Source organism: Lepidochelys olivacea, assembly GCF_965140295.1.
Source record: "Lepidochelys olivacea isolate rLepOli2 genome assembly, chromosome: 2".
Classification (NCBI taxonomy): domain Eukaryota; kingdom Metazoa; phylum Chordata; order Testudines; family Cheloniidae; genus Lepidochelys; species Lepidochelys olivacea.
In genome coordinates, this window is record NC_140412.1 from 262559536 (window position 1) to 262587013 (window position 27478).

Here is a 27478-nt window from a genome sequence, read left to right on the forward strand (position 1 = left end):
CCTCACCCCCCTCCCAAAAACCACACACACAAACTCACTCTCCTGCTGGTAATAGCTCATCCAAAGTGACCATTCTCCCTACAATGTGCATAATTAAGGTGGGCCATTTCCAGCACAAATCCAAACTTGGAGAGTGGTCAGTTTGGATGAGCTATTACCAGCAGGAGAGTGAGTTTGTGTGTGTATGGGGGTGGGGGGATGTGAGAAAACCTGGATTTGTGCTGGAAATGGCCCACCTTAATTATAATTATAATCAGGTATAAACTGGCATAGCTCTGGTGGCTTCAAGGGAGCTACACTGACTTACACCACCAGAGGATCTGGTCCAAGATATTTAAAATCAACAATACGTGCTCTCAGAACACTGATAAGAACCTGTATTTTTTCTTCTTGGAATGTCCTTTCTAGGTCTTTGAGTTGGGGAAAAATTGGATTCTCCCCCAACAAAATTAGCCCTCCTATTAGGGTCAGCAACCTTTAGGGAACTCTGGAGAATTCTCTCAGGGGCGAGTTTTTGATGCCAGCCAAAAGATCTGGAGACCAGCAGCTAGACTCTGATCTCACTAAAACTGGAATAACTCTATTGCCTTCTCTTGTTACTCCAGCTCAGAACCTGATCCAAGGATGAAGAAGTGAGTCTGTAGCCTGCTTCTGAAATGCATGATGGTGAATCCTCTTTTTCACCTACTGTTCTGGATAGTGTCGGAGAACCTTCACGCCCGTGGAATGAAACACAATTAATCAGAACGAGAGGTGCAAGCTAATGGGCAAGGGAAAAGAAGATGCTTTTAAAAAAGGCTTTGAATGTTAAGAAACAGAGCAACTCTATCCAAAAGCCACTTACTACCCAGTTCCTATGCTATGCCTTTGCTGGCAATCTCTTCTGGCTGGCAGGCTGCCTGTTGATGCCTAATTGGCTTGCAGCTGATGTCACTTGTCTTGCTGACTAAAGTGCCGGGCTACAAGGATATTGGACAGAGACACTAGTATTTTCAGATCAAAACTCCTAGTCACTTTAGTTGGGGGACACTACCAGTGTGGTTGGGTTTTTTTCAGTGTCTTTGCTGCTGTTGATTCCAAGACAGACCAAGAGCTAAACTGCATGACAAATGTGTGAGAGCAGGCAATATGCTGTCTTCAGCTGAGGCCCAGAGCTAGCAGCCATTAGTCTGAAGCAAGTCTGGCTGATCTTGGGAGTAACCTGCAAGCCCCACTTACCTGCGGAAGCAATCCTGCCACAGCCGACACAAACAGAGCACTCAGAGCCTAGGACAGGCAAAGAGCAAAATTCCATACCAAGTTCATTGCAGATGCTGGCAAGCAGAGCTAACCTACCTGTTCAGCGCATGGGTACCACAGTGAAGAGTGCTATTAAAAAAAATCCACCTTAGACAGATAAATATCAGTGTGCTACTTCTGGCCACTTAAATTAATTACAGACACTTAGCTTTAGCCCCCCTGGTTTCATAAAGCAGAACTTAAGGATGAACTTAATATGGTGAAAAATGTCCTATATTTACAGATAAAGAGAGCAGCATTCAGATACGGGGCCTGATTCAACGAACTCCCACTGCAACTCATGGGCGTTTTGCCCATATTAAGACTGCAGCATTGGAGCGCCATAGTGTGCAACAATTGCCTGGACAGTATTAAAAGGTTATGAGAACCCATTTCTTGTTGACTCTTACCACCAGGAATTTGCTGAAATACAAACTTTCAGTCCTTTGCAATATAAGGTTCAACTCTATTTCTCACCCTCTCCTGCAAGTGCTAAGGAAATAAAACAATCTGGGAGAATAGCTACATAATGACGCCCCGGCTGCATTTCAAATCACTGGAGCTACTGTTGGATTCTCCTCTGCTGCACTCCAAAAGTATTTTGAATGTCTTGCTTTAGTTCTTCTCTTGCTTCTGCTGCCTCAAAGCTTGTAGGAAGATCTCCTTCACCTGGCCCATTGTCTCTTGGTACAGTTTGAAGTCTTCCTCTTTCATGTTCACAGTGCTCTCCAGGGCAGTCTTCAAGGCTTCATTCTCATCCAGCTGGATCACAAGCCTATGTGAATGCAAAGGGGAAATTTTCATTCCCACTGCGGCGTGCTGGAGCAAATGGGAGCTGTGCATCAGCCGCAAGGACAGAAACACATGCTCACTGGGAATCTTACAACAGGAGTGGGAAATATCAGGCTTTTAAGCATTTGTTTCCCATCCCCTTGATACAAAGGGGGATAGTCTGAAGTCGGGATTCTTTACCCTGATATCGCTGAGAACTATTTTGCCACTGACAAACATCCAACTCCCATTAACATTCATCAGATCGATGGGTAATAAAAGGCTCTTTTCTTCTTAGTGGTTTATGTATACTTAGCATTCATGAAGCTGTGTTGGTATAATTATTAAGAGATTTTAAGATGGGAGTGGATGACCGGAGATGGATTACTCGATAATTTCCCTGCTCTGTTCATTTCCTCTGAAGCATCTGGCCCAGGCCACTGTCAGAAGAGAGGACGCAGGGCTAGATGGACAATTGGTCTGACCCAGCATGGCCATTCTTATGCTGCTGTCAGATTCCCGCCAACAAAGACAAAAGCACAGGGTATATCAGAGAAGCTCCCACTGGAGCTGATTTACACCAACTGAGGATGTGGCCCAGAGAATCATGACCCTAAAAGTGGGGTTGGTTTAATCTACATGAGGATGGGCTAATCTTAGCCCCATGTCAAAGAAGTTGAAAGTGACAAAGAATACGAAAAGAAAAGCCATACCTTGTAGTCAGTTCTTCTATCTGAGATTTTAGTGGCACCTCTGAGAGTTGTGCTGCAGTGAGATCTTTCCTATCGCTTGCAGTCAAGGTATGTCGGGAGCTATTAGCAGACTGACCTGTAAATTTAATCACAGCATGGAGTTCCGTTACAGGACAAAGGCAATTCTTTGCAGTCAACAGCACACGGCTTTACAGTAGAACTCAGGAGATGGAGGATAAATAATAGGAGGGGTTTGGTCAGTCTGAGTACATGCATTCATTTAATGTAAATACATAGGGTAGATTTCTGTAATCTCCTTTCAGTGAAATTGTAAACATGATTAGTGGTGAGTTGAGCGAGGGAAGAATAAAATGATTCTATATAAAATAATGTGCAAGTGGCCAAACCCCTGGGAGGTGTGAAAGAATGTGACTATTTTTTAAGCTTATCTTGAAACTGTATTTCACTCCGTACTATAGTGCCTGGTGCTCTCTAAATATCCGAGAGAAATGAATATCTGTGGTTATTCATAAAGCACTTTGGGATCTTCACAATGAAAGCAATTATGGCGTCAGTTCAGGAAAGTACTTAAGCATGTGCTTAAAGTTACATGCTTTCCTGAACTGGCGCCTGTATGAACATGAACGTTCCCAACAATTAAAATAGACAGGGAAACTAATTGCCAAAGCAATTCTGAAAGGTGCTAGGTCTTGATCCTTCCTTTTGGAAATGCAGCAATTGGTGAGTGGGGAGGGAAGTAAACTACATGAGAAAAACTTCAGAGTGGAGAAGATGCCTTTGTCTTGCTATCTTATCTCAGAACTGATCAGCAAACACTACAGTCATTACCTATACCCCCACTGGATTTTACTCAGCAAACTGCTCTCCATTTTTTTTCTTTGAACAAGGAAAACAAAAACAAAAACAGGAGCAATTTTACAGACAAACAAATGTGTTGCTTTCGTATTATACCAACAATGCTCTGCTAGCACTAGTACCTACATTCTCTGCCTGTGAGAGAATAAAAGCATTAACATTTGCAATTAGATCAGCTCTTCCCAATTTAGCACTTTGAATAAGGAAAGGGAACATTAATGGGTACTGTAGTCTCTCCTTTATGCAGTTAGTTTTCCTGAATTATCTGGCAGAAACACCATTAGGAGAAACTAAGTTCTCTGCTAAAGGGGTATTTTTAAGATTTGTCAATTTGCTGCTTGTATAAACTCCAGAGTTTGTTTAAATCACTAGGAGGGCCTGAGAACAATTTGAAAAAACAAAACAAAAGAAAAACCCAACAGACTTTGGTGAATAGGGTTGCAATCCATTCAGGTTATGTTTAGGCCCAGAGCCTCAAAGGTATTTTTAGGGTCCCTGTTCCCATTGATTTCAATACCTTTATGTACCAATTCCTGTCATTTAATAGCTATGATATGAGTCTTTATTTAAACAAAATGCTGATTTGGTCCCGAAGTATACAGTGATAATGAGCTAACTTTTAATATACACAGAAACTTTCATCCCAAAGTGCCTTACAAACTGATATGCACAGGCTGTGCTTCATCCAACTATGAAATGCCGACAGCTCTGGGGTGAAGCACAGAACTGTTAACATAGCACAATAACTGGATAAAATGGCTTAGGACAGGAAGTTGAGAAAACCATCTCTATTTGTGACTCCAGGGGAAATTTAAGTGGGTAGCATATAGCAATACATCTAAGGGCACAAGCGGTCAGGACCTCTGTTTTACATCTCCTCCAAAAGATAGCCCCTTCAGCACCACAATGCACTCTAATAGTTTATGGGGACATGGACTCAGAGGGACATCCAGTGAATAACCAACACCACTCCCTGCATCGTATAGACATTCCTTAGAGCTTTCTCAGTTAAATATGGACCTGACCAAGTACACCACACCTAGATCAGATGAACTGCAGAGAAGTGTGCTGTGGCCGCAATAGAATCTCTCCCTTCCATCAAAACCAAGCAAACTACTCCAGGCCTAAAGAGCAAAAGTAAGTGTGTGTAGGGAGAGGAGAGAGATGGACAATGTATAGAGAACATAATGAACCAAAAAGAAAAGGAGTACTTGTGGCACCGTAGAGACTAACAAATTTATCTGAGCATAAGCTTTCGTGAGCTACAGCTCACTTCATCGGATGCATTCAGTGGAAAACGAATGCATCCGATGAAGTGAGCTGTAGCTCACGAAAGCTTATGCTCAAATAAATCTGTTAGTCTCTAAGATGCCACAAGTACTCCTTTTCTTTTTGTGAATACAGACTAACATGTCTGCTACTCTGAACCAGTTAGCAAGAAGGAGATGAGTTCCTTACCAAAGAGAAGTTCTGATCCCTGGTAACATCCTCTATATATTTAAAGTATATACAAAAAGGGAAACTATTGTTAAAGTTTCCATAAGAATATATACAGTTTTATTGTTTTTAGACATTTTATAGGATTATAGCCCATAAGTAATAAAAGGATCTAATCAAGGAAATAAAAATTTTACAATCCACAATGAACTTTTCTTCTTTAACTATGTTAGTGAGGCTTTCATATTTATAGCAGCAGATTATCATGTTTTAGTGGTAATAAATGACACAGAATCTAATTACTTAAAGACCAGCAATAGTTTTTCATAGACACTGACAGGCCTTACATTGGGATGTATCATTTAATTCTGTTCTCAATTTAACCTTCAGCTGAACCTTTCACGCGAAACAGCAGAGAGAATACAGCGTTAGAATTGGTGGCCCTTATCCTGCAAAGGCTTGCACAGTGTGGGTGAAATCCTGGCCCCACTGAAGTCAATGGGAAGCTCCCCAAGTGGGGCTGGAATTTCTTCGTTAGTAGTTCCACTGGCTTCAGCAGAACTGAGTGTGTGAAGTTAAGCACACATATAAGTCTGCACAAGCTCGGCGTTCTAGATGTTATTCACATTTCCTGGCTACCAAATGTGGAAGTGGACTAGATGACAGACACTCCCTAGCACTCCTGATACCATGCTGCTCCTCACCTGTTTTGTTCCTCGGGAGGGGTTTCTGGGTGTTTGCATTCTTCCCTGCATCCATTTTCATTTTTTCAAGACGCTGCTCCAAAATGACTGATCGACGTCGCTCTTCTTGAAGCTTCTTCTCAGCTTCCAAAACTTTATCGCTGCTTTCGACAACCCTGATGTTCAAAACAAGTGTTTAGGTTTTTTTTATGCTCAGGCTATCAGGACTCCAGTCCTGTCCAGTCTTAGTTTCAAATTTTTCCCTTGGATGCACAGCTCACAATAAGATGAATGGATGCATGCGCTTGTCTCCCAAGGGCAGATATTCCAGATATTCATCCAAAAGGCATCCGCCATGTTTGCAAGATGGAGTTGGCTAATGAGCATGGGGTTCAATTATATTTTATAAAGAATTGTTTTGTTGATGGAAGTTGCCCAGGTCCCTCAACAATGGACACCACTGTAAGCTTCCCATACAAATAACCACTGATGTTACAAGTTGTTGAGGGCAGACCAATAATTATGTAAGTAACAAACTGCTTCTATTTTTAATGCATTGGACTAGCATAGAAGCAAAGTCGTAAAAATGGTCTAACAGCATTATCTGACATTTACTTGTTCTGGTCTCCTATGTAAATAGCAAACATTTCCACAAGCATCTCCTTGAAAGGAAGAGAAACTCATAGACTTCAAGGCCAGAAGGGACCATCACGATCATCTAGTCTGACTCCTGCATGCTGCAGGCCACAGCACCTTGCCCACCCGCTCCTGGATGTTGCCTTCTATTACCTCAGCCACTCGAAAATACTTTGGAAAAAAGTATGCATGGGCCTGAAGGCAATGAGACACCATGAGACTTTACACAGCAGTTAATGGGCAGCATGCAGTGCTGAGCTGTTGAAGGTCATTCAGTGGGAACACGTCTTTATTTCATAGTTATCCCATGCAGCATCTTAAGCGATTAATCAGAAAATCTCACACAGGACCACAGGAGCTGCCAAACTGCATCAGACCAATGGTGCATCCTACCTAGGGTTGCGGCTGATACCAAATGATTCATGGAAAGTTGTCAAAACTATAATGAACCTCACCTATTGTACAGTGCTATACAAAGGAAGAGCAATTTCCTTCTTGACCTCTGGGGGTGATCGCTGCTTACTTCTTGAAACAATAGATTTGGTTATTTTTATTACTCCCTTAGCTTGCGTAGCTAAAAGTGTTATAATAAGCATAAAATTATACAGTTCCTTTAGCAATCAATCCAGAGTAGGACAGACTCTGACCTCTTGTAGCAGTGAATCTCCACAGGCTGCTGACATACTGCATAAAATAGTATATCTTTTTAGTGCTTCTCAATTCACTGCCCTTTCATTTAATCGAGTGTGCCCTAGCTCTCATATTAGACAGAAGGGGTGACAGTGAGGGACTGATCCATTTTTGCAAGAGCTTCCACCAATATGAATAACTCAAATCAAGTCCCCCCAAGCTGTTCTCTTTTATGAAATCAGGGTTCAATCCTGCAAATATTTACTATTGAGTATAGTTTCATTGACTTCAGAAAGTACCATGTTCAGTGGTTAAGTGTTCGCACAATGGAGTCCTAAATCATGGCAATCTGTGCAGTCTCTCATCAAGTCCCACTTACCTAACCACTTCCATTGCTCTTTCTTGACCTTAACCTTATCTACATTACTTGAGTTTAGGCAACCTATCCCCCAAGTGTGTCGGGGGGAAGTGGGAGTTAATCATTTTTCTATACATTAATGGTAAAAATATTAATGGAACACTATAATATTATCCAGAGGTCTTGTAAGTGAATTTTGTGAGACTTTTGCAATAAGTCTTGGGAGAGCCCATGATAATGTGTGAGGATTGTGGAATTGCAGTGACCATTATATGGTACACATCACCATTAGCTGTGAATTTCATTGACTCTGGCGGTTTTGGTCATTATTTCATGTTAATTTGAGCCTAATCCTGCAAACACTTACACATTTATCCTTACCTACTCAAGCAGTCCCTTTTAGTCATTGGGACTGCATGCGTGAGTACAGTTGCCTGTGTGTGTTTGAAGGCTCGGCCTGTAAAGAAACAGTGAGTGATACCTACTTTTTTAAAGTTTGAAATTGTATATATAGCTGTCTACAGTGGAGTTCACACACCAAAATATAGGCAAGTGGAATAACACACAATATTCAATGTAAAATAAGTAAAGAAAGCAAACAAACTTACTGCACTACAAAGCAGACAAAAATTTAGTGTGTAGACTAGAGAGAGTTTAGGATTTAGAGCATAGGACTGGGAGTCAAAACTTCTGGATTTTATTCCTGTGCAAAAAAAAAATGCATCTTGAATGTTTCTAAAGAGCAAAGGGTATGTTTACTTCACCCTCTTATAACTCAATTAGATTAATGGGTTTTACTAAAACTTCCAGAAAAAAAAAAAAAAGAGAGTCGCCATTACATTGAAGCGACGCATGGGAAATATCAGCTGGAAAGGAGAATTACCGAGTAAGTTATGAGCATGTGAAAAACAAAGGGTTTGGAATGGAAGTTGGACTAGAATTGAAACTAGAGCATTTGCTGCTGCTAAGTACTGTAATATTACTGCATGCATAGTCCTGCAGACACACCAATACACCAAATTCTGGGCCTAACAAGCTTGATGATGTCTCTGTTTTTTTCTGCCCTTCATTCCAACAGGACGAAAAGGAAGTAATTCATTATATGGTGAGCAAAGCAAAAAGTACCCACTAAAAACAAAATATCACACCAACTATATCTGATGGCATGCTGGGTTACATACTACAGAGCGTTTCAAATGCCTGTAGGTCTAAGGATTTCTTAACCACTAGATATAATAATATCACAAAGGGAAATATCAAAATCAGCTGCTACCTTTTCTGCAGGACAGTGACTAGTTCTGTAAGCCTGTCTCTTTCCACCTCAGCAGCATGGCAAAGAGCCTTGTACTCTGTGATCTGTGTTTGCAACACTTTCAGATCTGAGCTCTCGGTGTCTGCAATCCTAAGAAACAGCAAAAACTTTAGGGATCAGTTTATTTCCCATGATAGAAAGCAACTGAAACAAAGACAGGCTTGAAAAATGTACCAAATGCCTACGAGCATGGGGACTAAGCCTAGTAGCCAGGGTACAAAACAGAGGTGCCACCAATCTCTGAGCCCACCGACTCCAACCACCACCCAGCCTGCACTATGGAGAAATAAAACAGTTGTGGGACTTCACTTAGAAGGGCCTCTCACCCTTCACTGGCTAAGCTTCTTTCTCCAACTTCAGATCTCTCCCTCAAAATCACAGGTCTTTTGTTAAACCTTCCAACGCTGATCTACTCACCAACACCTGCTCCCGTCCAAGTGCTACAACCCATTGTAGTGAGACTGTTCTTGTATTCTGCAAAGCACTGGGCATACCTACAATCATCTATTAAATAACAGCATTTCGGCTGGCAATGATTTTCCCCAACAGAAAGGCTTCAAACGTTTAGTGCAGGGGATTTACATTCTTTTGCCTGCAATCTGATGCAAGAAGCCAGGCAGATATCCCAGGTACCCCATCGAGCGCTTCCCTCCCATTGACATACACAGGAATGTCTAGGGCAGATGCCTGTACTGCGAGCACTGGGAGGTGGGATAGAAACCCAGCATTTATTTTCAGAAACTAAGAGAACACAAACAAGAGCTAGCCTGAGCCAAAACACTGTGATGTGATCAACTAGAGAGGAGCATTTCTGCTACAAAGATCAGGGCCCCTCACTAGGTGTAGGGTCATTAGCTGATGCAGACAGGGCTAAGAGTATGCTGGTCTCTGTCTGGTGGATGCCAATGAAATTCTCCTCATACCTATACAAAAGACTGTAAACGTACCTCCCAGATGCAACACTGTTACTTGGAGGCGAAGGCTTTGTAGCTGAAGATTCTACAAGTGTGTGTCCCATCTTAGACACAGTGCTATGAGGAAGAAAACAAACAACTCTACGTCAGCCGTGTAATAAAGTTTGAGAACCCCTGCTCTACATAATAAAGTCCTAGGTCTGGTACAGTCTGCGGTCCTACAATGTGTGTGTTCATCACTGCCCTCTACTGGACAGAATGTCAGACCAGCTTATGTTTCAGAGTAGCAGCTGTGTTTGTTTGTATTCACAAAAAGAAAAGGAGTACTTGTGGCATCTTAGAGACTAACCAATTTATCTGAGCATAAGCTTTTGTGAGCTACAGCTCACTTCATCGGATGCAAGCTTATGTGCATGTGATCATGTCTCCCCTGCTTGGGGCCACCGCCAACAGGAGTAAAGTAAGCTACAGTGCTACAGAACAAGCACAAATCTCTCAAGGGTGACAGCTGGTTAATCCTTTTCAAGACTAGGTAAGGCTGGTAATGACAACAGTGCTCTGAGCACAGATGAAGTATTTCAGGTTTGGAATTCCCTAGGGTTGTCTGTATCCCCTCTTTATAGCATTTTTCATTTGATCTTTTCTGTAAGTAAAAGAAGATCCACTTCCAATTTTTTTTAAATAAATGGAAAGGATCGTGCATCAAAATATTAATAGTAAGGGAGCGAGCAGTGCCCATTAGCTAACAACAGCTCTTGCAGGGTTTGGCCTTGTTCAGTGCACACCTGGTATATAAGTATTTTCTTTACATAGCTATGTGTTAGGCTAAAGTTAATGCATTGCACCTGGGTGCTTTTATAAAGTGCTTATCAAAGTCAGGAAGCTTACTTAGCCTAATTTTACTGGTGGCCTTCCTCCTGTGAAGAAAGAGTTGAAGCAATTTGGATAATATACAGATAATATACAGGTTTGACACCTAAAAGCACGAAAACTTGTTTTGGGGAGTTACAAGTGAGAGAATCAAAATGATAGGGGCCATACCTCTGGAGACACTTCCACTCCACAATAAACCACGGCTCCCAAATCAGGGCCGTATCAACAGTGTGAGGGGAAGTGCTTTAGCTGCAGAAGGATCTTTATGTCTTTTCTAAGCTACAAGCCAGTACAAAGCAATATGCTCACAACACACACACAAAGATTGTGATCCTGCTTCCATTAAAGTCAATGCAGAAACCTACCATTGACATCAAAGGAAGCAGGATCAGACCCAAATCTATCCAAAGCAAAAATTGTTCACAGTTTTATTTAACCTCAGCGGTCTATTTGCTTCAACTACAACAGGTGCACGTGCAAGGATATTTTATGAAAACCCTGGTGGCCTGAGTCTCAGTTGCACAAAGGCCACTTTGTACCACACTAGCAGCACACAGGAGCCTTTAAGTGGTTGCTAACATAATTTACTCGCATTTGTATTGCACCTTGACACACTGCCAGAGTGCTGTAAAGCAGCCCAAGCGTAAATGAGACTCAGACCCTGTATTTGTTGCAGAATGACCATGGTAAACAAAAAGAAAGCTCCTTAGGTAGGGTTCGTTGGTGGGTACTCAAGAAAAACAGATTACTGAATGTCTTAAATCCTTCTAATTTCTGTGATGAAATCCTACCCAAAGCAGCTTTATTGATTTATACAATACACAACTGATTTATAGCTTATGTAAAACAGAGTTTCATATTAATTTTCAAGGCCACCTACAGAAGCCTGCCCATTAGCTGCCCTGTTTCTCTCAGTCACAAAACCAAAGGCACTTAAGCCAACCATGGGAATATTATCTGAGTCAGAGAGAGAATGAGCTGTACTATAAACATGCCAAATGCATAATATCGGTGGATAAGTGGATCTTTCTGTGTCCCAGGACAAATGTCTAAGTGATAACATGATTAAGAGATTCCCTTATAATGCAAATGAGCTGCCACAGTCGTCTTGAAGCTGCAGTATTCTTTTGAATAATTCATATCTATTTTAAAGACTTAAATTAAGTTTTTTTTACCAAGCAGACCCAATCCTTCCAACATGATCGCCTGCTGATGCTGGTGGTTTGATTAGAGTAAAACTCTGGTCTTCTAAGTGCTCTGAAGATGGTGTATCTGCAACATCTGAACTGCCCTCCGCAGTGGTCTCTTTCTTCTGATGCTGCTGAAGCAAAATAGAAAGCTAATCATGCTTTGTGCAGGTTTGGCTCAGCTAATGCAGCAGACCAGAACTGGACCCAGAGCTGATACGAGTTTTTGGTTTACAAGGTTTCATGGGAACCTTTGGTTCCTGTCCATCGGGGGAAGTTTCTACCCCAGGAGTTCCACTTTGAGGTTCAGGTTTGAACAACCCCCCCCCCCCCAAAATTTTAAGTGAATCAATTGAAACTCCAGTTTCATATCAAACCATAATCTGGGTCCACAAAATTAATATGTATTCTGCTCCAAGTTCTCTCTCTCCGGTACTTATACGGCTCCCATGACTGCAGTTTCTGAGCACCTCACACTCTTTAATGTAATTATCATCCTAACACCGATGTAAAATAAGCCAGTGTAAAATAAGCCTATTAAAATGTCTCCAGTTTACAGATGGGGAACAAAGAGGCTATGTAGCTTGCCCAAGGTCCCTCAGGAAGTATTTGGTGGAGCAGGGAATTGAACCCAGATGTCTGAAAACCTAGGTTAGTGCCCTAACCACTAGACCATCCAAGATTGCAAGGCATCCCAAAACAGATGAATGCAATAGCCCAGGAAGGCTATGAAACTTTCATTATATTAGTCTGCTGGCAAAATAATCCAGAGACTAGTAGTCACACGAGAGGACTAACTGCTCCTTATCTCACACCAACGCAGCTTTTTTACTTTCTTTACAACTGCAATTTAACAGCCAGTATGACTCTACGTTTTGAGTTTTCCAGACTTTGGCTAGTTTGTGCCACAGGTTTTATAGTATTTACATGTGGCTTTTCTTTTCTGTAACTCAGCTTTGACGATCACATTGCAAAGCTTGGATGTGACTTACATTTAAGCCACCTCCACCTCCCAAAAGCTTTGAAGAAATGCCACACAGGTGTGGAGGAAACTCAGAGGAAGTCTCCCTGATAGATCACCCCTGGCGCCGGTGGAAGCTATTGAAACAGCTGAGTGCTGGTATTCTGAACTAGCAAAAATCTCAGATTAAGTGGGGAAAGGAGCATTTTTAGAAATGGGAACAAAATTCCCTCATGGAGTTGCTGTTATAGTTAATATCTTTTGCTAGGTTTACCTGAAGTGTGAGCAGTCCCATCTCCTCCTCTAGCTCTTTAATCTTGGCTTCTCGTTCAGCCACCATCTGTTGGAGCTGCCCTATGAGACTGCTCTGTTTCTGAGCCTCGCTGTTCAAATGCTGGCCTAGACTCTGCTGGGACTCCTTGTTCTTCTCATCCTGCAGGCTCAGGTGCTTTAAGATCTCATGCATTTGCTTCTGCTCATTCTGGTGAAGCAGAAATGACACGTGGTATGTTCTTTTTTGTATATAGTGAACATTAAACATGCATAAAATGGTATTTCCCGTCTAAATCTATTCCCACGTAAGACACATATTTTGGTATCAGTAGTGCAATACATGGCCAGAATCCATATCTTGTAGTACTAACATACCATGCCAAACTCATTCCTGGTGTAAGTCCATTAAAGTGAATAATGTTACTTCAGGGATAAATTTGGTCCACCACATTCTCAGCTCCTACTCTAATAGTGCTTTGGGACCAGCTTGCCTGTCAAGTACTTTCAGCATCTGTCCACTGCGAGGATTTCACATTTTGCATAATGCAGAGCAACATGCTGCAGAGCGAGATAATTCAGTACTCAGAGGTCTCGATCTTGTAAAGCCCTGCACAGTGCATGGAAGAGTGTGCATGGCTGATGTGCAAGTGTGAATGGAGCCTGTACATGTAGGTACAAGTAAGGTTAAGTGTTTGGCAGAGTTCTACACAATGAGTGATAATAATGCATACTCCTTCATGATCATACTAAAAAGGGGTGGGGCCTGGGCAAAGAATGTACAGTCACTCCTCGCTTAACATTGTAGTTATGTTCCTGAAAAATGCTACTTTAAGTGAAATGATGTTAAGCGAATCCAATTTCCCCATAGGAATTAATGTAAATGGGGGGGGGGGGTAGGTTCCAGGGAAATTTTTTTTGCCAGACAAAAGACTATATTACATATATATATATACATACACACATATACTTTTTAAACAAATGATTTAATACTGTACACAGCAATAATGATTATGAAGCTTGGTTGAGGTGGTGAAGTCAGAGGGTGGAAGAGGGTGGGATATTTCCCAGGGAATGCCTTTCTGCTAAATGATGAACTAGCACTCGGCTGAGCCCTCAAGAGTTAACACACTGTTAATGTAGCCTCACACTCTGCAAGGCAGCACGAATGGAGGGAGGGGAGACAGCATGGCAGAGAAAGACAAACACACATCATGTGTGAGAGAGATGCGCATTGCCCCTTTAAGTACACTGCCTTTTTAAGTAGATCAGCAAGTTGAGACAGCAGTTGCTGCCAAGAAGCTCCCTCCGTCCTGAGCCCTGTCGTGTCCCCCCGCTCTGTGGAGATGGGGTAAAGGATAGGTGGGGAGGGGGATACATGATTTTGGTAGTTGAATATTCATGGCCTGTGATGGAATATTAGATGGGGTGGGATCTGAGTTACCAGGAAAGAATTTTCTGTAGTATCTGGCTGGTGAATCTTGCCCATATGCTCAGGGTTTAGCTGATCGCCATATTTGGGGTAGGGAAGGAATTTTCCTCCAGGGCAGACTGGAAGAGGCCCTGGAGGTTTTTCGCCTTCCTCTGTAGCATGGGGCATGGGTCAATTGCTGGAGGATTCTCTGCTCCTGGAAGTCTTTAAACCACAATTTGAGGACTTCAATAGCTCAGACATAGGTGAGCGGTTTTTCGCAGGAGTGGTGGGTGAAATTCTGTGGCCTGCGTTGTGCAGGAGGTCAGACTAGATGATCATAATGGTCCCTTCTGACCTAAATATCTATGAATCTATTAGCACCCCTCTTCCCTTGCCCCTGCACAGTGAGCAGGAGGCTCCCGGAGCAGCTCCAAGACAGAGGGCAGGAGCAGCACACGGCAGTGGGGGGAGGGACAGCTGAACAGCCTGGCAACTGATAGCCTGCAGGGCAGCTGCCGCACAGGGAACGTAGGGGAGCTGATGGTGGGCTGCCTGCCCACTCAGGTTCCAAGCCCCCACCAGCCTGCTCCAATGGGCTGCTCTTCCTGCAAGCAGTGGACAAACCAGATGGCTGCCAAACAACATTATAAGGGAGCATAATGCAACTTTAAAAGAGCATATTCTCTAATTGATCAGCAACATAACAATGAAACAACATTAACTGGGATGACGTTAAGTGAGGAGTTACTGTATTATTGTTATCCCTATTTTGCAGATTGAAAAACTGACACACAGAGCTGGGACTCTCTAGATTCCATTCCCACTGTGTGACCTGGAGAAAAACTTTCAGTGTCCTCTGATTCGGACTGCCAGCCTAGGCCTTTATTTCAGAGGTCCTGAGCACTTACAACTCCAACTGAAAGTCAGTGGGAATTGTAGTGGCTCAGCACCTCTGTGAATCAGGCTTTGTGTATCTCCAGTTGGGCAACAAATAATTGAAGCGCCCAAAATTAGTAAGCATTCCTGACAAATGTTGATGAAATGCCCAGGATCACACAGTGAGTCAACAGCAGAGCTGGGAATAGAATCTAAAGAGTCTTGATTCCCAGTCCCTTTTTCCACCCACTAGACAATCCTGTCTCCACCTTTTATTACAATTCTGCTGGACATTTCTTATGAAACATGCAGCCCATAGCCACCTCCAAATGTGTCACCCTTTCCTTTGTGCCAATTCTAAATCTTTACCAGTGTCTGAAGACAATTCAATATAAAATGCAGAAGTTTTGGATCATTCTTAAACCTAGGATTGTGCCATGGATTTTACAGGCCTCTAACTATCGTAAGTGTATATTTTGGTCACTGTGTTGTAGTATGTCTACACTATCGCTATTTATAGCTAGAGCACTAATTCCGGAATGGCAGGGTGGGATTGCAGTAGTCAGACTGTACCAGTAAGGCATCTATGAGCTCATCGTCGTGCTTTCCTTTCTCCAGCAGTGTTAAGATTTGTCCTTTCAGAGCTTTCACCTCATTGGACAGCACTTTGTTCCTGGCTTTTGATGCATCTAGTTTTTTTTTCACATCCTCATGATCTTTCTGGAGAGCGTTATGTTCCCCACTGAGTTTCTGCAATTATGTAAACAAATAATGTGAAATGACAGAAGAGATCAATCATATCATAGTCTACATGCATCTTCTCAGTTAAGGGAGCACAGGGAAGCAGACACAGTCCTTTAGAATCCAGAGCTGTGCACTGGCTTGGCAGTCGAAAAGTGACTCACCTCTGTGTAAATAGACATATAGATATATTGTTATTGCATGTTTCACTCATCACTTGCTCACTGGCACTGTTTGGATTTAAGCAGATTCAGTTTTTGCAATGAAGCAAATTATAATTTTGTATCAAAACCTGAAGCATTGTGTTCCTGATGTGCCATTTGCCCCATAATTGAAGTGACTACACTGTTGATTAACATCCTCCTCTGAAGAATAAAGAGCATCAAAATATAAATACATATAATTATATATTACAAACACACTGGCGACACTGATCCAGATTCCAATCTCAGTAAGACCAGTGGAAATCTGGAGGAACCCCAGACTGGTAAACTGGGCGCAAGCAAACACTATGTGTTTTAACAGAGCTAAATGTAAATGTATACCTCTGGGAACAAAGGAAGTAGGCCATGCTTACAGGATGGGGGATCTATCCTGGGAAGCAGTGATTCTGAAAAACATAGGGGTCATGGTGGATAATCAGCTGAACATGAGCTCCCAGTGTCACACTAAAAGAAAAGGAGTACTTGTGGCACCTTAGAGACTAACCAATTTATTTGAGCATGAGCTTTCGTGAGCTACAGCTCACTTCATCGGATGCTGTAGCCAGACAGCCAGCCCCCCCCCCCCCCCTTCTCAGACCAGCATTGCTGGAAACACAGGAGGAAGCCGGAACAGGGCACTTAACATATATTCCAGCACAGCCTTTGAAGCTGTGAAAGCACAGGTGTGCTGCTACAATGTGCCTCTGGGAACAGATAGGACGATTAAGCTCACAGCAGGCAGAGGCCCTGTGACAGACATGGCTCTTAGTCCCTACTAAATAGCGTGATGCACACACACCAACATCCTAGGTGGGAAAATATTTACCCTGATAAAAGAAATGTCCAGTAGTCGAAACTTATTGTTTCTCTCCCTTGCAAGTGTAAACTACTCTTGCGAAAGCTGGTGTCACCCAGACAGACCAGCCTCAATTTGGCATAAGAAAGGAGAAAGAGAATAAAGGAGTACAGAGGTATAAGTAGGGGACCTACAGCACCATGATTTTTGAGTGCTTTTCACTATCTATCTGCTGGTCAGATAAGTGACAGCCTCCCAAGGCTTCTGCAGCTAAGAGGGTCCCTACGCCTTGTCCCTTATTCGTCTTTCCGCGGAATTGAGTGACCGATCCTGGCTTGGCACCGCTGGAATCGAGAGATGCAAGGAGGGTAAGAAGCACCCACACCTGATCTCCTATCTTTAGTGTACACATATTTTGAAATAGAGCTCTATACTTTGTTTTCTTTCTTTGGGATTGTGGCTTCAGTTTTGTAACTTGTTTGTGTGTGTAACATCTCTACATTTAAATAAGTAGGCACTAGCAATTTTGTAACCACATGATTAGAATCTAGCTTAATAAATTTTGGTAACCATTTATGCATAAGCCTGACTTGTTTTCTCTGGTTTACTGTAAAGCAGCCAACACAATTAAAGAATCTCAGCCGTTTTGGCTCTAAAGCCTGGCCATTAGGTGAGAGTACTAAGAGCCTAGCGTTGAGTTGTGCCGCCTCCACGGGGCAAACTCTTGGGGCACCTGTCTGTCAATCCTGGCTGCCCGCTGCGAAGGAGCTCTGAGCTCTAGCAGTTAAAGTCACGGGTGTGGAGAGGCTCTTAGTGCTGCCATTGGGGCACCTGTCAGTCAGTATTGACTGCCCGCTGCGAAGGAGCTCTGAGCTCTAGCAGTTAAAGTCACGGGTGGTTAGGACCTTGGGGCATCCGTCAGCCTAGCCCGGGCTGCCCGCCGCGAAGGGACAGTGCGTCCTAGCGGTTAAAGTCACGGATGGTATAAACGGGCATAGCTGGCACCTCACCAAACATCCTTGGCCGTCGGCTAACAGATGCATGCCGTGGAAACTGCAGCAGACCACAGCATGCATCCGATGAAGTGAGCTGTAGCTCACGAAAGCTCATGCTCAAATAAATTGGTTAGTCTCTAAGGTGCCACAAGTACTCCTTTTCTTTTTGCGAATACAGACTAACACGGCTGTTACTCTGAAACAGTGTCACACTGTGGCCAAAAGAGTGAATGCCATCTGGGGATGCATAAACAGGGGAATCTCAAGTAGGAGTAGAGAGGTTATTTTACCTCTATATTTGGCAGTGGTGCAACCGCTTCTGAAATACCATGGTCCAGTTCTAGTGGCCACAATTCAAGAAGATAATTGATAAATTGGAGAGGATTCAGATAAGAGCCACAAGAATGATTAAAGGATTAGAAAACGTGCCTTATAGTGACAGACTCAAAGAGCTCAATCTAGTTAGCTCAACAAAGAGAAGGCTAAGGATTGACTTAATTACAGTCTATAAGTACCTACACGGGGAACAAATATTTAATAAATGGAGTCTTCAATCTAGGAGAGAAAGGTGTAACATGATCCAAATGGCTGGAAGTTGAAGCTAGACAAATTCAGACTGGAAATAAGGTGTAAATTTTTAATGGTGAGAGCAGTTAACCATTGGAACAATTTATCAAGGGCCGTGATGGATTCTCCATCACTTACAATTTTTACAATTTTAGATAGGATGCTTTTCTTTAAGATCTGCTCTAGGAATTCTTTTGGGGAAGTTCTCTGGCCTGTGTTATACAGGAGGCCAAACTAGACGACCACAGTCGTCCCTTCTGGCTTTAGAACTATGAAGTTCCACTCTGAGCAACTATTGTGAATGGTGCCTGAGACAGGAAGACAACAATGGAGTTATTCCAGATTTACAATGGGGTAAGAGCAGAATCTGGCCCATGGGGTATGTAATTGTGGGCAGCAGAATGCCAATTTTATCCTCATTGTCAAGAGTGAGAGGCATATGTACACCTAGGTGCTCAGTTACGCCAGCTACAAGGCTGAACTGTGGTGGGGAGGGGAGAAGGAGGTTCTCAGCCTCAGTGCTGGTAGCAGGAGGCATTCTAACAACTGGTGGTGGGGAGAGTCTATAGAGAAGTGCACTTGCTGTACCTTTGTACTGTATGTAGCCCATGCCTCTCTGCACATCTTGCTGCCATGGCCCTATGCATCCCCCATACCCGCTGGGGCCACTAGAGCATTCAGCAGTGCTAGCCACTTCTCCAACTCCTGGGCACTGAGACCCTACTTATATTTAGCCCCGGGTGGGTGTGACAGTGCCCTATCCCTTCTCTAGTGCACCTACACAAAGGGAGGCAGAGTTCTTACATATTACGTATTATATGCAAATCTATCACAACTCCCCGTGCCTTACCTGCAAGGCTTCTTTCTTTTCTTTTTCCAAGCTGCGAATCCGTAACAGGTTTTTCTCTTGGGCTGACAGCTTCTGTGGATCTGTAAGGGCCAGCATTTCCTCATCAACATTATTCACTGATGCTCTGCTCTTGCTCTGACCCAACTGATTCTCCAGCTCTCGAACCTAGGGGAGAATGTGAAAGTACACTCAGGACCTAACTCCGGCTTTGGCTGTGTATGCATTGCTTCTATTGATGTCAAAGATGCCAAAGGTTGGATCTGGTCCAGAGCGGAGAGTCATGTCATATAGTTATTGACATTACAAATCACAGTTAACTGGCACAGCAGCAGGGCCCACTCTTTCAAATTCCCGTTCATAGATGTCTACACCAGGCAGGTGGGCACAACTAGACACAGGAAGGTATGTCTTCAGGAGGGAAGACCCATTTTGGCCACAGAAAAGCTGGAATTTACCGTTTTAGCCAATGAAAGTGAAAAGTCCCTGTTCAGCTGCATGCACCTAACTGCAGTGGAGTGACAGCTCACAAGAAAACAACCAGAGAGAAGCCTTATGTCCTGTGTCAGCAGCTTGTCTCCATTTCCCAAGTGGCAGTAAGGTGGATGAAGCCCCTCAGAAGTAATGGAGAGTTAAAGATGTCACTAGAAGGTTCATTGCTAAGCATCTTGGACCAGGATTCTCATTGTAAGTGCAGGATTCCCAGTACCAATGGAGCTGAAGTTTGAAATAGTTTAATTAAGAAAAAGAAAAGGAGTACTTGTGGCACCATAAAGACTAACCAATTTTGCAGTTGATAGATTTCCACTCCATACGGCTAAATGCAGTGCCTTGCATAATGACAGGTTTCAGAGTAACAGCCACAAGTCCTCCTTTTCTTTTTGCGAATACAGACTAACACGGCTGTTACTCTGAAACCAGTTTAATTAATGTAACACAAAATTTCCTAGGGTGGGTGTGTTTAAAAAAAACAACCAAAAACTCAAACCCCAGATTTCAATATATTGTAGAGCTGTTTATTTTAATGCCTGTTTATCTGAGCACTAAATGACTGGCCATTTATTTGCATTAAATAATTTCTGTATACTTGGCCACATGCTGCAAGCAAGTGATGCTCCTGCAACTGCTACAAATTAAGAATTAAATAAATTAGGGACTAGCAATCTTTCTTCTTCATTCTCTCCCTTACTCAGTCACAACAATATAGCCCATGGTTATGGACAGTGCTCCAGCACCTGACTTACACAACACTAGATGCTGCAAGACTTTTTAAAAGGCAGAAATCAAACTTTTAAAAAAATGTATTTTCTAAACAAACCAACCTTCTCCAACCCCCCAAAATACATGTCAAGTTTTCACATCGCTTTGCTTTAAGGCGTGATTTTACGCCTTATATGATCATAACATCATACCATGCTTGTAACACTATCATGAAAACTTACCAGCCAAATACAAAATTTAGAATCACGAAATGTAAGGGAGGAAGAGACTTTGAGAGGTCATCCAGTCCAGCTGCCTGCACCGAGGCACGACCTAACCTGTTCTTAACATCTCCAATGATGTGGAGAACAATTGATTGCCTTCCTCTTTATAACAGCATTTAACGTGGCTGAAGACTGTTATCAGGTCTCCCTTCAGTCTTCTTTTCTCAAAACTAAACATCCCCAGTTTTTTTTAACCTTTCCTCATAGGTCAAGTTTTTTAAACCTTTGATCATTGTTGTTGCTCTCCTCTGGACTCTCTCCAATTTGTCCATTTCTTCCCTAAATGTGGCAACTAGAACTGGACACAGTACTACAGCTGAGGCATCACCAGTGCTGACTGGACCAGGACAATTACCTCACCTGTTACTCTAGAATGACATTAGCCTTCTTTTTGTGACTGCACTACTTGCCTAGCATTGATTGTGACTTATTGATAACAAGACAGCTAGTGATATTTACTTGCTCATCAGAAGAAAAAAAAATACTCACCACAGGTGAACGAACAGGGTGGGATTTTGCAGGACTGCACTATACAATATGTCCATGTTCAAAATGTCATAATTTCAACAAACATGGAGGCCCAGTATGTGTTTGCAAGTTTGCACTCAGCTCTAAACACCAAAAAGATAACTTTACATATAGATTAAGAAAAAGACCCAGAGTAGTAACTTACCTTGCCTTGCAGAACAAGTATTTGCTGGGCCCGTCCACGCCAACTGCCAGAGATGGTCAAGAGATTCTGAATGTTCACATCTTCACCAACTTCACTTGCTAAAAGCTGTGAATAAGCCATGAATATTAACAGAGAGACTGGGCTATATGTGTGTGTGTGTGTGTATATAAATGTGGCCCTTCTCCTAGCAAACACAAAATACTGAATTTATATACATACTTATTGTATCCCTTTGGTGCCTGTAACTCATATTCAGCCCATATGAAGCAAGCTCTGTCAGATCAATACTACAACAGAGAACTGTTTGTGACCAGATTTTGGCTAATATTAATGGCTTCACTGGGAACCAAAGTACCAACAAATTCTTGCTGAAATGGGTATTTAAATACAATTCAATATTTAAAGGTTGGATATTCTTCTTTCTTTAGAAAGGAACCACTCAATAAAATGTCTGAACTGTCCTTACAGTGAAAGGTGAATCAATACTATATATATGTGGAGGGGGCGTTCAAATTGTACTACATGGCCACCAGTATTAACAGATAAAAATCCCTTTAGTAACCATTATTAACAAGGAAGTATCATGTGGGAACAGTGCAGAATAATGCACTAAGGGGCCACAGTGAATCAGGAAGGAATAAATTGCTCTGAAGCCCCAGTTCAGCAACTATAAGCATGGATTTAAATCCCATTGACTTGAATAAGATTTAAGCCTATGCTTAAAGCTAAGTATGTGATTAAATGCTTTGCTAAACAGAGATGCGCTTAGGCACATGCTTAGCGTTAATCACAAGTTTAACTGTTTTGTTGAATCAGGGCATAAATGTCGTACAAGATTCAGAACTGTACCATCAATAGAAATATTGGAAAGTGATGGTGGCATTGTTAGATCAGGAATTACATGTAGCTCAGTGTTCTCCACTTTAGAATCCAACCAGTGTTATCACCGCTCTTGTGCCTTCCTTCCTGGTGCATCAAGGAGACTAATCAAAACCAAGAGAAAACAAAGCACCATTCTTGATTTAACAAACAAACGGTCTCCCTTACAGAAACCAGGCCCAGATCACGATGTACATTACAAGATGTGGACTAGTACCTTTTGCATCATCTTTAGTTCCTGTTTTGTGGTTTGGAGCTGATTGCGATACTCCATTGCTTTAAAGTTGGCTGCAGTTAATTTTTCTTGCAAAGCTTTCAACTCTGGACTTTCAGGCTTTGAGAGAAGGAAAATGTGTTTGATAAGGATGGAATCCACTATAGAAAACAGAACTGACTACCAGAAAGGACAATACATGACCAAGAGGAAAGCTCAGACGTGTCTCAGAATGGGTTGATACAGAATAGCGATGTACATGTACATTCTGAGAGATATAGTGACCTTTCAGCAAAGGAGGTCTCAGTCTACAAATAGCTCCTGATCAAACCCATCTGTCTTGAGGAGACAGAGGGACACCCTTCATCACAGACTGAGTGCAATATCTCCACTGGACTCCAAGTCCTAATCAGCCCGTTCGCCTTGCTTGTGTAGCAGTGGATTGTGCTTCCTCTAATAATAATGATACTCTGTGCATCTTGTGAATCCTCAAAAGTGCTTCTGCAAACAATAATGAATTAACCCTCAACATTGATGTGAAACAAGTAACTGTTATTATACCCCTTTTACAGATGGGGAAACTGAGTGTTCAGTGGTTTGCCCTGGATCCCACAGTCAGTCTGTGGCAGAGCCCGGAATACAGCCTAGATCTGCCTGACTCCAAGTCCTGTGTTTTAGCCTCTGGGTCATCCTGCCTCTCCAATGCCTCTTCTACCATCCTTCCACTAGGCTCCCAAGCTGTGGAATAACCCCTTAACTGAGTTGTGTTATTGAAAGAAAATAAAAACAAACCACAATGCAACTCTGACAGAACTTGGCAGGGACCTCTTAAAATTAACAATTATTGTTTCTTTTATCTATGGAAATAATTATCAATTCTCCTGTAAACCCCCCCATCTCCCCAATTACGATGGTATGTGGTAGATCATGGTTTGCTTGGTGAGCTCTGAAGCTGACATGTACTATAACCCTTGTTTAATCGGAGGCCCTGTAAAGATGCAGCAGGGAGAAAGGAAATATCAGTTGACCAGGTCACAAAACTTTTTCTTTTCCAACACTATAACCACCCACTCAAACTCACTCACTGAGTTTGAACATACAGCAATTAGGACAGATTATAATACCAGTGGCAAGGATAGATGATTTCATCATGATGAAAGAGACTGTACAACAGAAAGGAACAAATTATTAGTTGTCATTTTGAATTTTTCTATAAAAAACATAGCTCATGAAAGCTTATGCTCAAATAAATTTGTTAGTCTCTAAGGTGCCACAAGTACTCCTTTTCTTAATTCATACCGAGTTTCCTTCCATCGTTCTCAACATCGATTGCTTGATTCCTGAGTCATTGCCACCAAGAGACTGGATTTTTCCGAGGGCTGTTTGCAGCTGAAACACATGCACACATTACAGAATGCATACAGTGACCAGAGCATAACTCCAAGGAAGATTACGCTGAAGAATAACAGTGACTTCAAAAGCATGTGTAGCTTTTAATTACTCCAGCAAAAATGTCTTCATCTTCCATTAAACTTTCCAGGTAGCCACATAAATACATATTTCAAAAACACATAATTAAATCTTCCCTGAGAGAAGCTGTGCTATTTTACTAAAAGAAAGAACCGCAACCAGCTGCTGACTTGCAATTGTGGGATCAGTCGTCAAATGTGGGCACCGAGGATGCTCACATTCAGGAGTTAGGTACATAAAGCAGGTATCTATGTACTTAAATGCAGATCAAGTCTAATAGAGATCAATGCATGGGATCAGAACATCCTATTATGATGCTGTCATAAACATACAGCTAAGGGTAGCATAAAATCCCTCCTTTACCTGTAAGGGGTTAAGAAGCTCAAATAAACTGGTTGGCACCTGACCAAAAAGACCAATGAAGGAAGAAGATCCTTTCAAATCTATGGGGGGAGGTTTTTTGTTTGTGTTTTCTTTGTTGTTCTCTCCGGGACAGAGAGAGACCAGGGCAGAAAAAACACCCCCTCCTAAAACCCTACTTAAAATGAGCATCTAGATTACAAAAATTGTAAGTAAAGCAAGGAAATGCATTAGATTATCTTTTGTTTTAGCTTGTGAATTTTCCCTAAGCTAAGAGGGAGGTTTATTCTTGTTTTTTTGTAACTTTAAAGTTTTGCCTAGAGCGGAATCCTCTGTGTTTTAAATGTTATTACCCTGTAAAATTACCTTTCATCCTGATTTTACAGAGGTGCTTCTTTTACTTTTTTCTTTATAATAAAGTTCTGTTTTTAAGAATCTGATTGGCTTTTAGTGTCCTAAAAACGCAAGAGTCTGGTCTGTGCTCACCTGGTTTACCTATTTGGTTGGTATATGATTCTCAAGCCTCCCCAGGAAACGGGGTGAAGGAGTTTGGGGGGATATTTTGGGGAAACAGGAACTCCAAGTGATCCTTTTCCTGAATCTTTGTCTAGCTCATTTGGTGGTGGCAGCAGTACCCATCCAAGGACAAGGAAGGATTTGTGCCTTGGGGAAGTTTTTAACCTAAGCTGGTAGAAATAAGCTTAGGGGGTCTTTCAGGCGGTTCCCCACATCTGTACCCCAGAGTTCAGAGTGGGGAGGGAACCCTGACAGATGCTCACGTCTAAAATCGGTTTGCTCAATAAAATGTAGACTTTTGAATTCCAATTCACCCATTTTATATGAAAATCATGCAAAATTGAATAAAAGAAATTATTTTACTTAACCCTATGACTCCATAGGTATTTTAAAGGGGAAAAATCCTACTGTGTAATACCCCATGACTGAGCTTCAGGAAAGTTAGGGCTCCTTTTGGATTAGCTGGGACAGTTCTACAGGTCTGTGGCCTCATTCTCCAAGGTGCGGAGAAATAATTCCTACCAAAAAAGAGCCACCCCAGAAGGCATAACTAGAAGATTGCTGTGATTACCCTTTGGACAAGCACCTGCATTTTCAGATTTCTAACTGGCATTTCATGAATCTCTGGCTCATTATACCTCATTCCCATCCTTCCAGAAAGGATGGAAACTGCTAAAAGAATGAACCCATCTGTCCTTCCAAGGGCAGGGATGAAAAGAACCCATGGCAAGAACTGATGCTGTAACAAGCCGACCAGTAGCAACAAGAATCAAAACCAGTTTCTCAAGCTGACATTGCCCTCAGAAAGCTACTGGCCTGATTTCGAAGCTCTACCATGACAACAGAAGAGACCGTACTTCTTTTTCAAGCTCTTTGACTTTGTTATTCAGCTGTTTCACTTTGGCTTTTTCACTCTCTGTCTCAGCAGTTAGCTCACGATTCTTTTTGGACAGTTCAACGATTTTAGTAGCTGCAACATCCCCTGCTAAACCAGACATCCCTGAAGAAAAAAAAGAGAAATACATAAAATGAAGGAAAAATCTTAGCTGCAGGATCCAGATTAACTAATGTTTTTCTTCTCTACCAAGAGCATACTGTATTTTTATGACCAAACCTCCTTCATTTAGATCTGTACTAAGCACAACTGCATGGTTAAAGAGAGAGTGCATAGCAAGGGAGAGAGAGAGGCATTCATGATCCAACTTATGCCACCCAGCCCTCAGTTAGTGCTCACCCAATATCTTATCATGGTGCTGGAGGCACTATGTTCCTGGAGGTACCGTCTTTGGCATGAGACATAAAGCAGAGGCCCTTTCCACTTGTGGTCATGAATGCCTTGTCCATGCTAAGCTATAACCCACATTTCGACAAACATCAGCAAGAATGCAGCTGCTCTAGGAGTAGCAATGGCGTAAGCACTAGTATAGACAAGGCTCAGCTAGTTTGCTCACGGTATTGTGAGAGCCTGTTTTGAGTAGGTTTTCGTGACATGGTGGTGAAAATACCAATGCCCGGTTTGCACTGGCAGCTTAGCACTGGAGCAGTTGCTGAACCAAAGGTACCAGTTTTGCTCGATCCCTTCACTGTTCTAAAGGGTTAGAGTCCTGACTATATGCCAAATGGGTAATTACACGGTTCCTATTAAAAAACACCTTGTACTTTCACATGGGTTCTTAATAGTTCCACAATGTTACTGTACACTGTCAAACAGATGCTACATTCTCCCGAGTTGTAGATAAAGTAATCTTTGCATACCATTCAGACTGTCATGTAATTTAAGTGATGAAAAGGTACTATGTACAAGTACAATAATAATTAAAAACATGTACAAGAATATCTCTATTTCTACAATAATACACAGGAAGTAAAAACCCTGAGCAGTAACTCTTCCGCAGGTATATGAAGATTTTGCTGGGCTACTGCCATTAGCTGCCAAACCCCCATAGTTCTGCTGATCTGTCCCCTCAGCGTTTCAAGCTTTGTGATGACCTGTTTGCCAATGTCTGTAAGGATCCTCGGTATCTCATACCACATGAATTCTGATGCAATGTATGGAACCCCAATTAATTCTAAATCTCTTACGAAAATGTTATGCCTCGTACAACTCAATTTACTTAAAATGGATTACACAGAGTGTGGGTCAGGGGAGAAAGTGACCCCATATGTGTTACTATTGAAAATCCTTGCAAAGAAACTAATTAATCTATTATTGAAAAATGTGTCTGCATCATTCTTGCTCTTTTGATCTGGTATAATACTTCCTCCCATCTCCAGGAACTATTACTCCTCCTCCTCCTCTTCATAATAATTAACAATTAGTGATAATTATAATAAAAACAAATAAATAGCATTTTCATACAAGAGGCTTAAAGTGCTTTATACCTCTGAGAGATGGGTGATGATCATTATCTCCATATTACAGATATGGAAAATTGAGATACAGAGGCCAGATTTTTAAAGGCATTTAGGTACCTAATTCCCATTTAAATCAATGGGTGTTAGGCACTTAAATACCTTAAAAATCTGGCCCAGAGTGACTTGCCCAAGGCTACCCTATGTGTCAGC

General features: G+C 42.1%; 1 protein-coding gene across 2 annotated transcripts in view; it reads right to left on the minus strand.

Annotated features, from left to right (window-relative positions):
- Positions 1-1396: 1396 nt before the first annotated feature.
- CCDC13 (coiled-coil domain containing 13) overlaps positions 1397-27478 on the minus strand; it is a 35933-nt gene continuing 9851 nt past the window's right edge. Inside the window, exons 4-16 of one of the 2 annotated variants that reach the window (XM_084618221.1) lie at positions 25771-25913; positions 23867-23956; positions 22571-22687; positions 21475-21579; positions 19321-19485; positions 15742-15918; positions 12883-13089; positions 11636-11781; positions 9621-9704; positions 8635-8763; positions 5759-5913; positions 2763-2877; positions 1397-2053 (exon numbers count right to left, since the gene is read on the minus strand). In XM_084618221.1, coding sequence (XP_084474347.1) covers positions 1894-2053; positions 2763-2877; positions 5759-5913; positions 8635-8763; positions 9621-9704; positions 11636-11781; positions 12883-13089; positions 15742-15918; positions 19321-19485; positions 21475-21579; positions 22571-22687; positions 23867-23956; positions 25771-25913 — 1793 coding nt within the window. In that variant the 3' untranslated portion in view covers positions 1397-1893. The remainder of the gene's footprint in view (positions 2054-2762; positions 2878-5758; positions 5914-8634; positions 8764-9620; positions 9705-11635; positions 11782-12882; positions 13090-15741; positions 15919-19320; positions 19486-21474; positions 21580-22570; positions 22688-23866; positions 23957-25770; positions 25914-27478) is intronic. The other variant, XM_084618222.1, reaches the window with a different exon arrangement.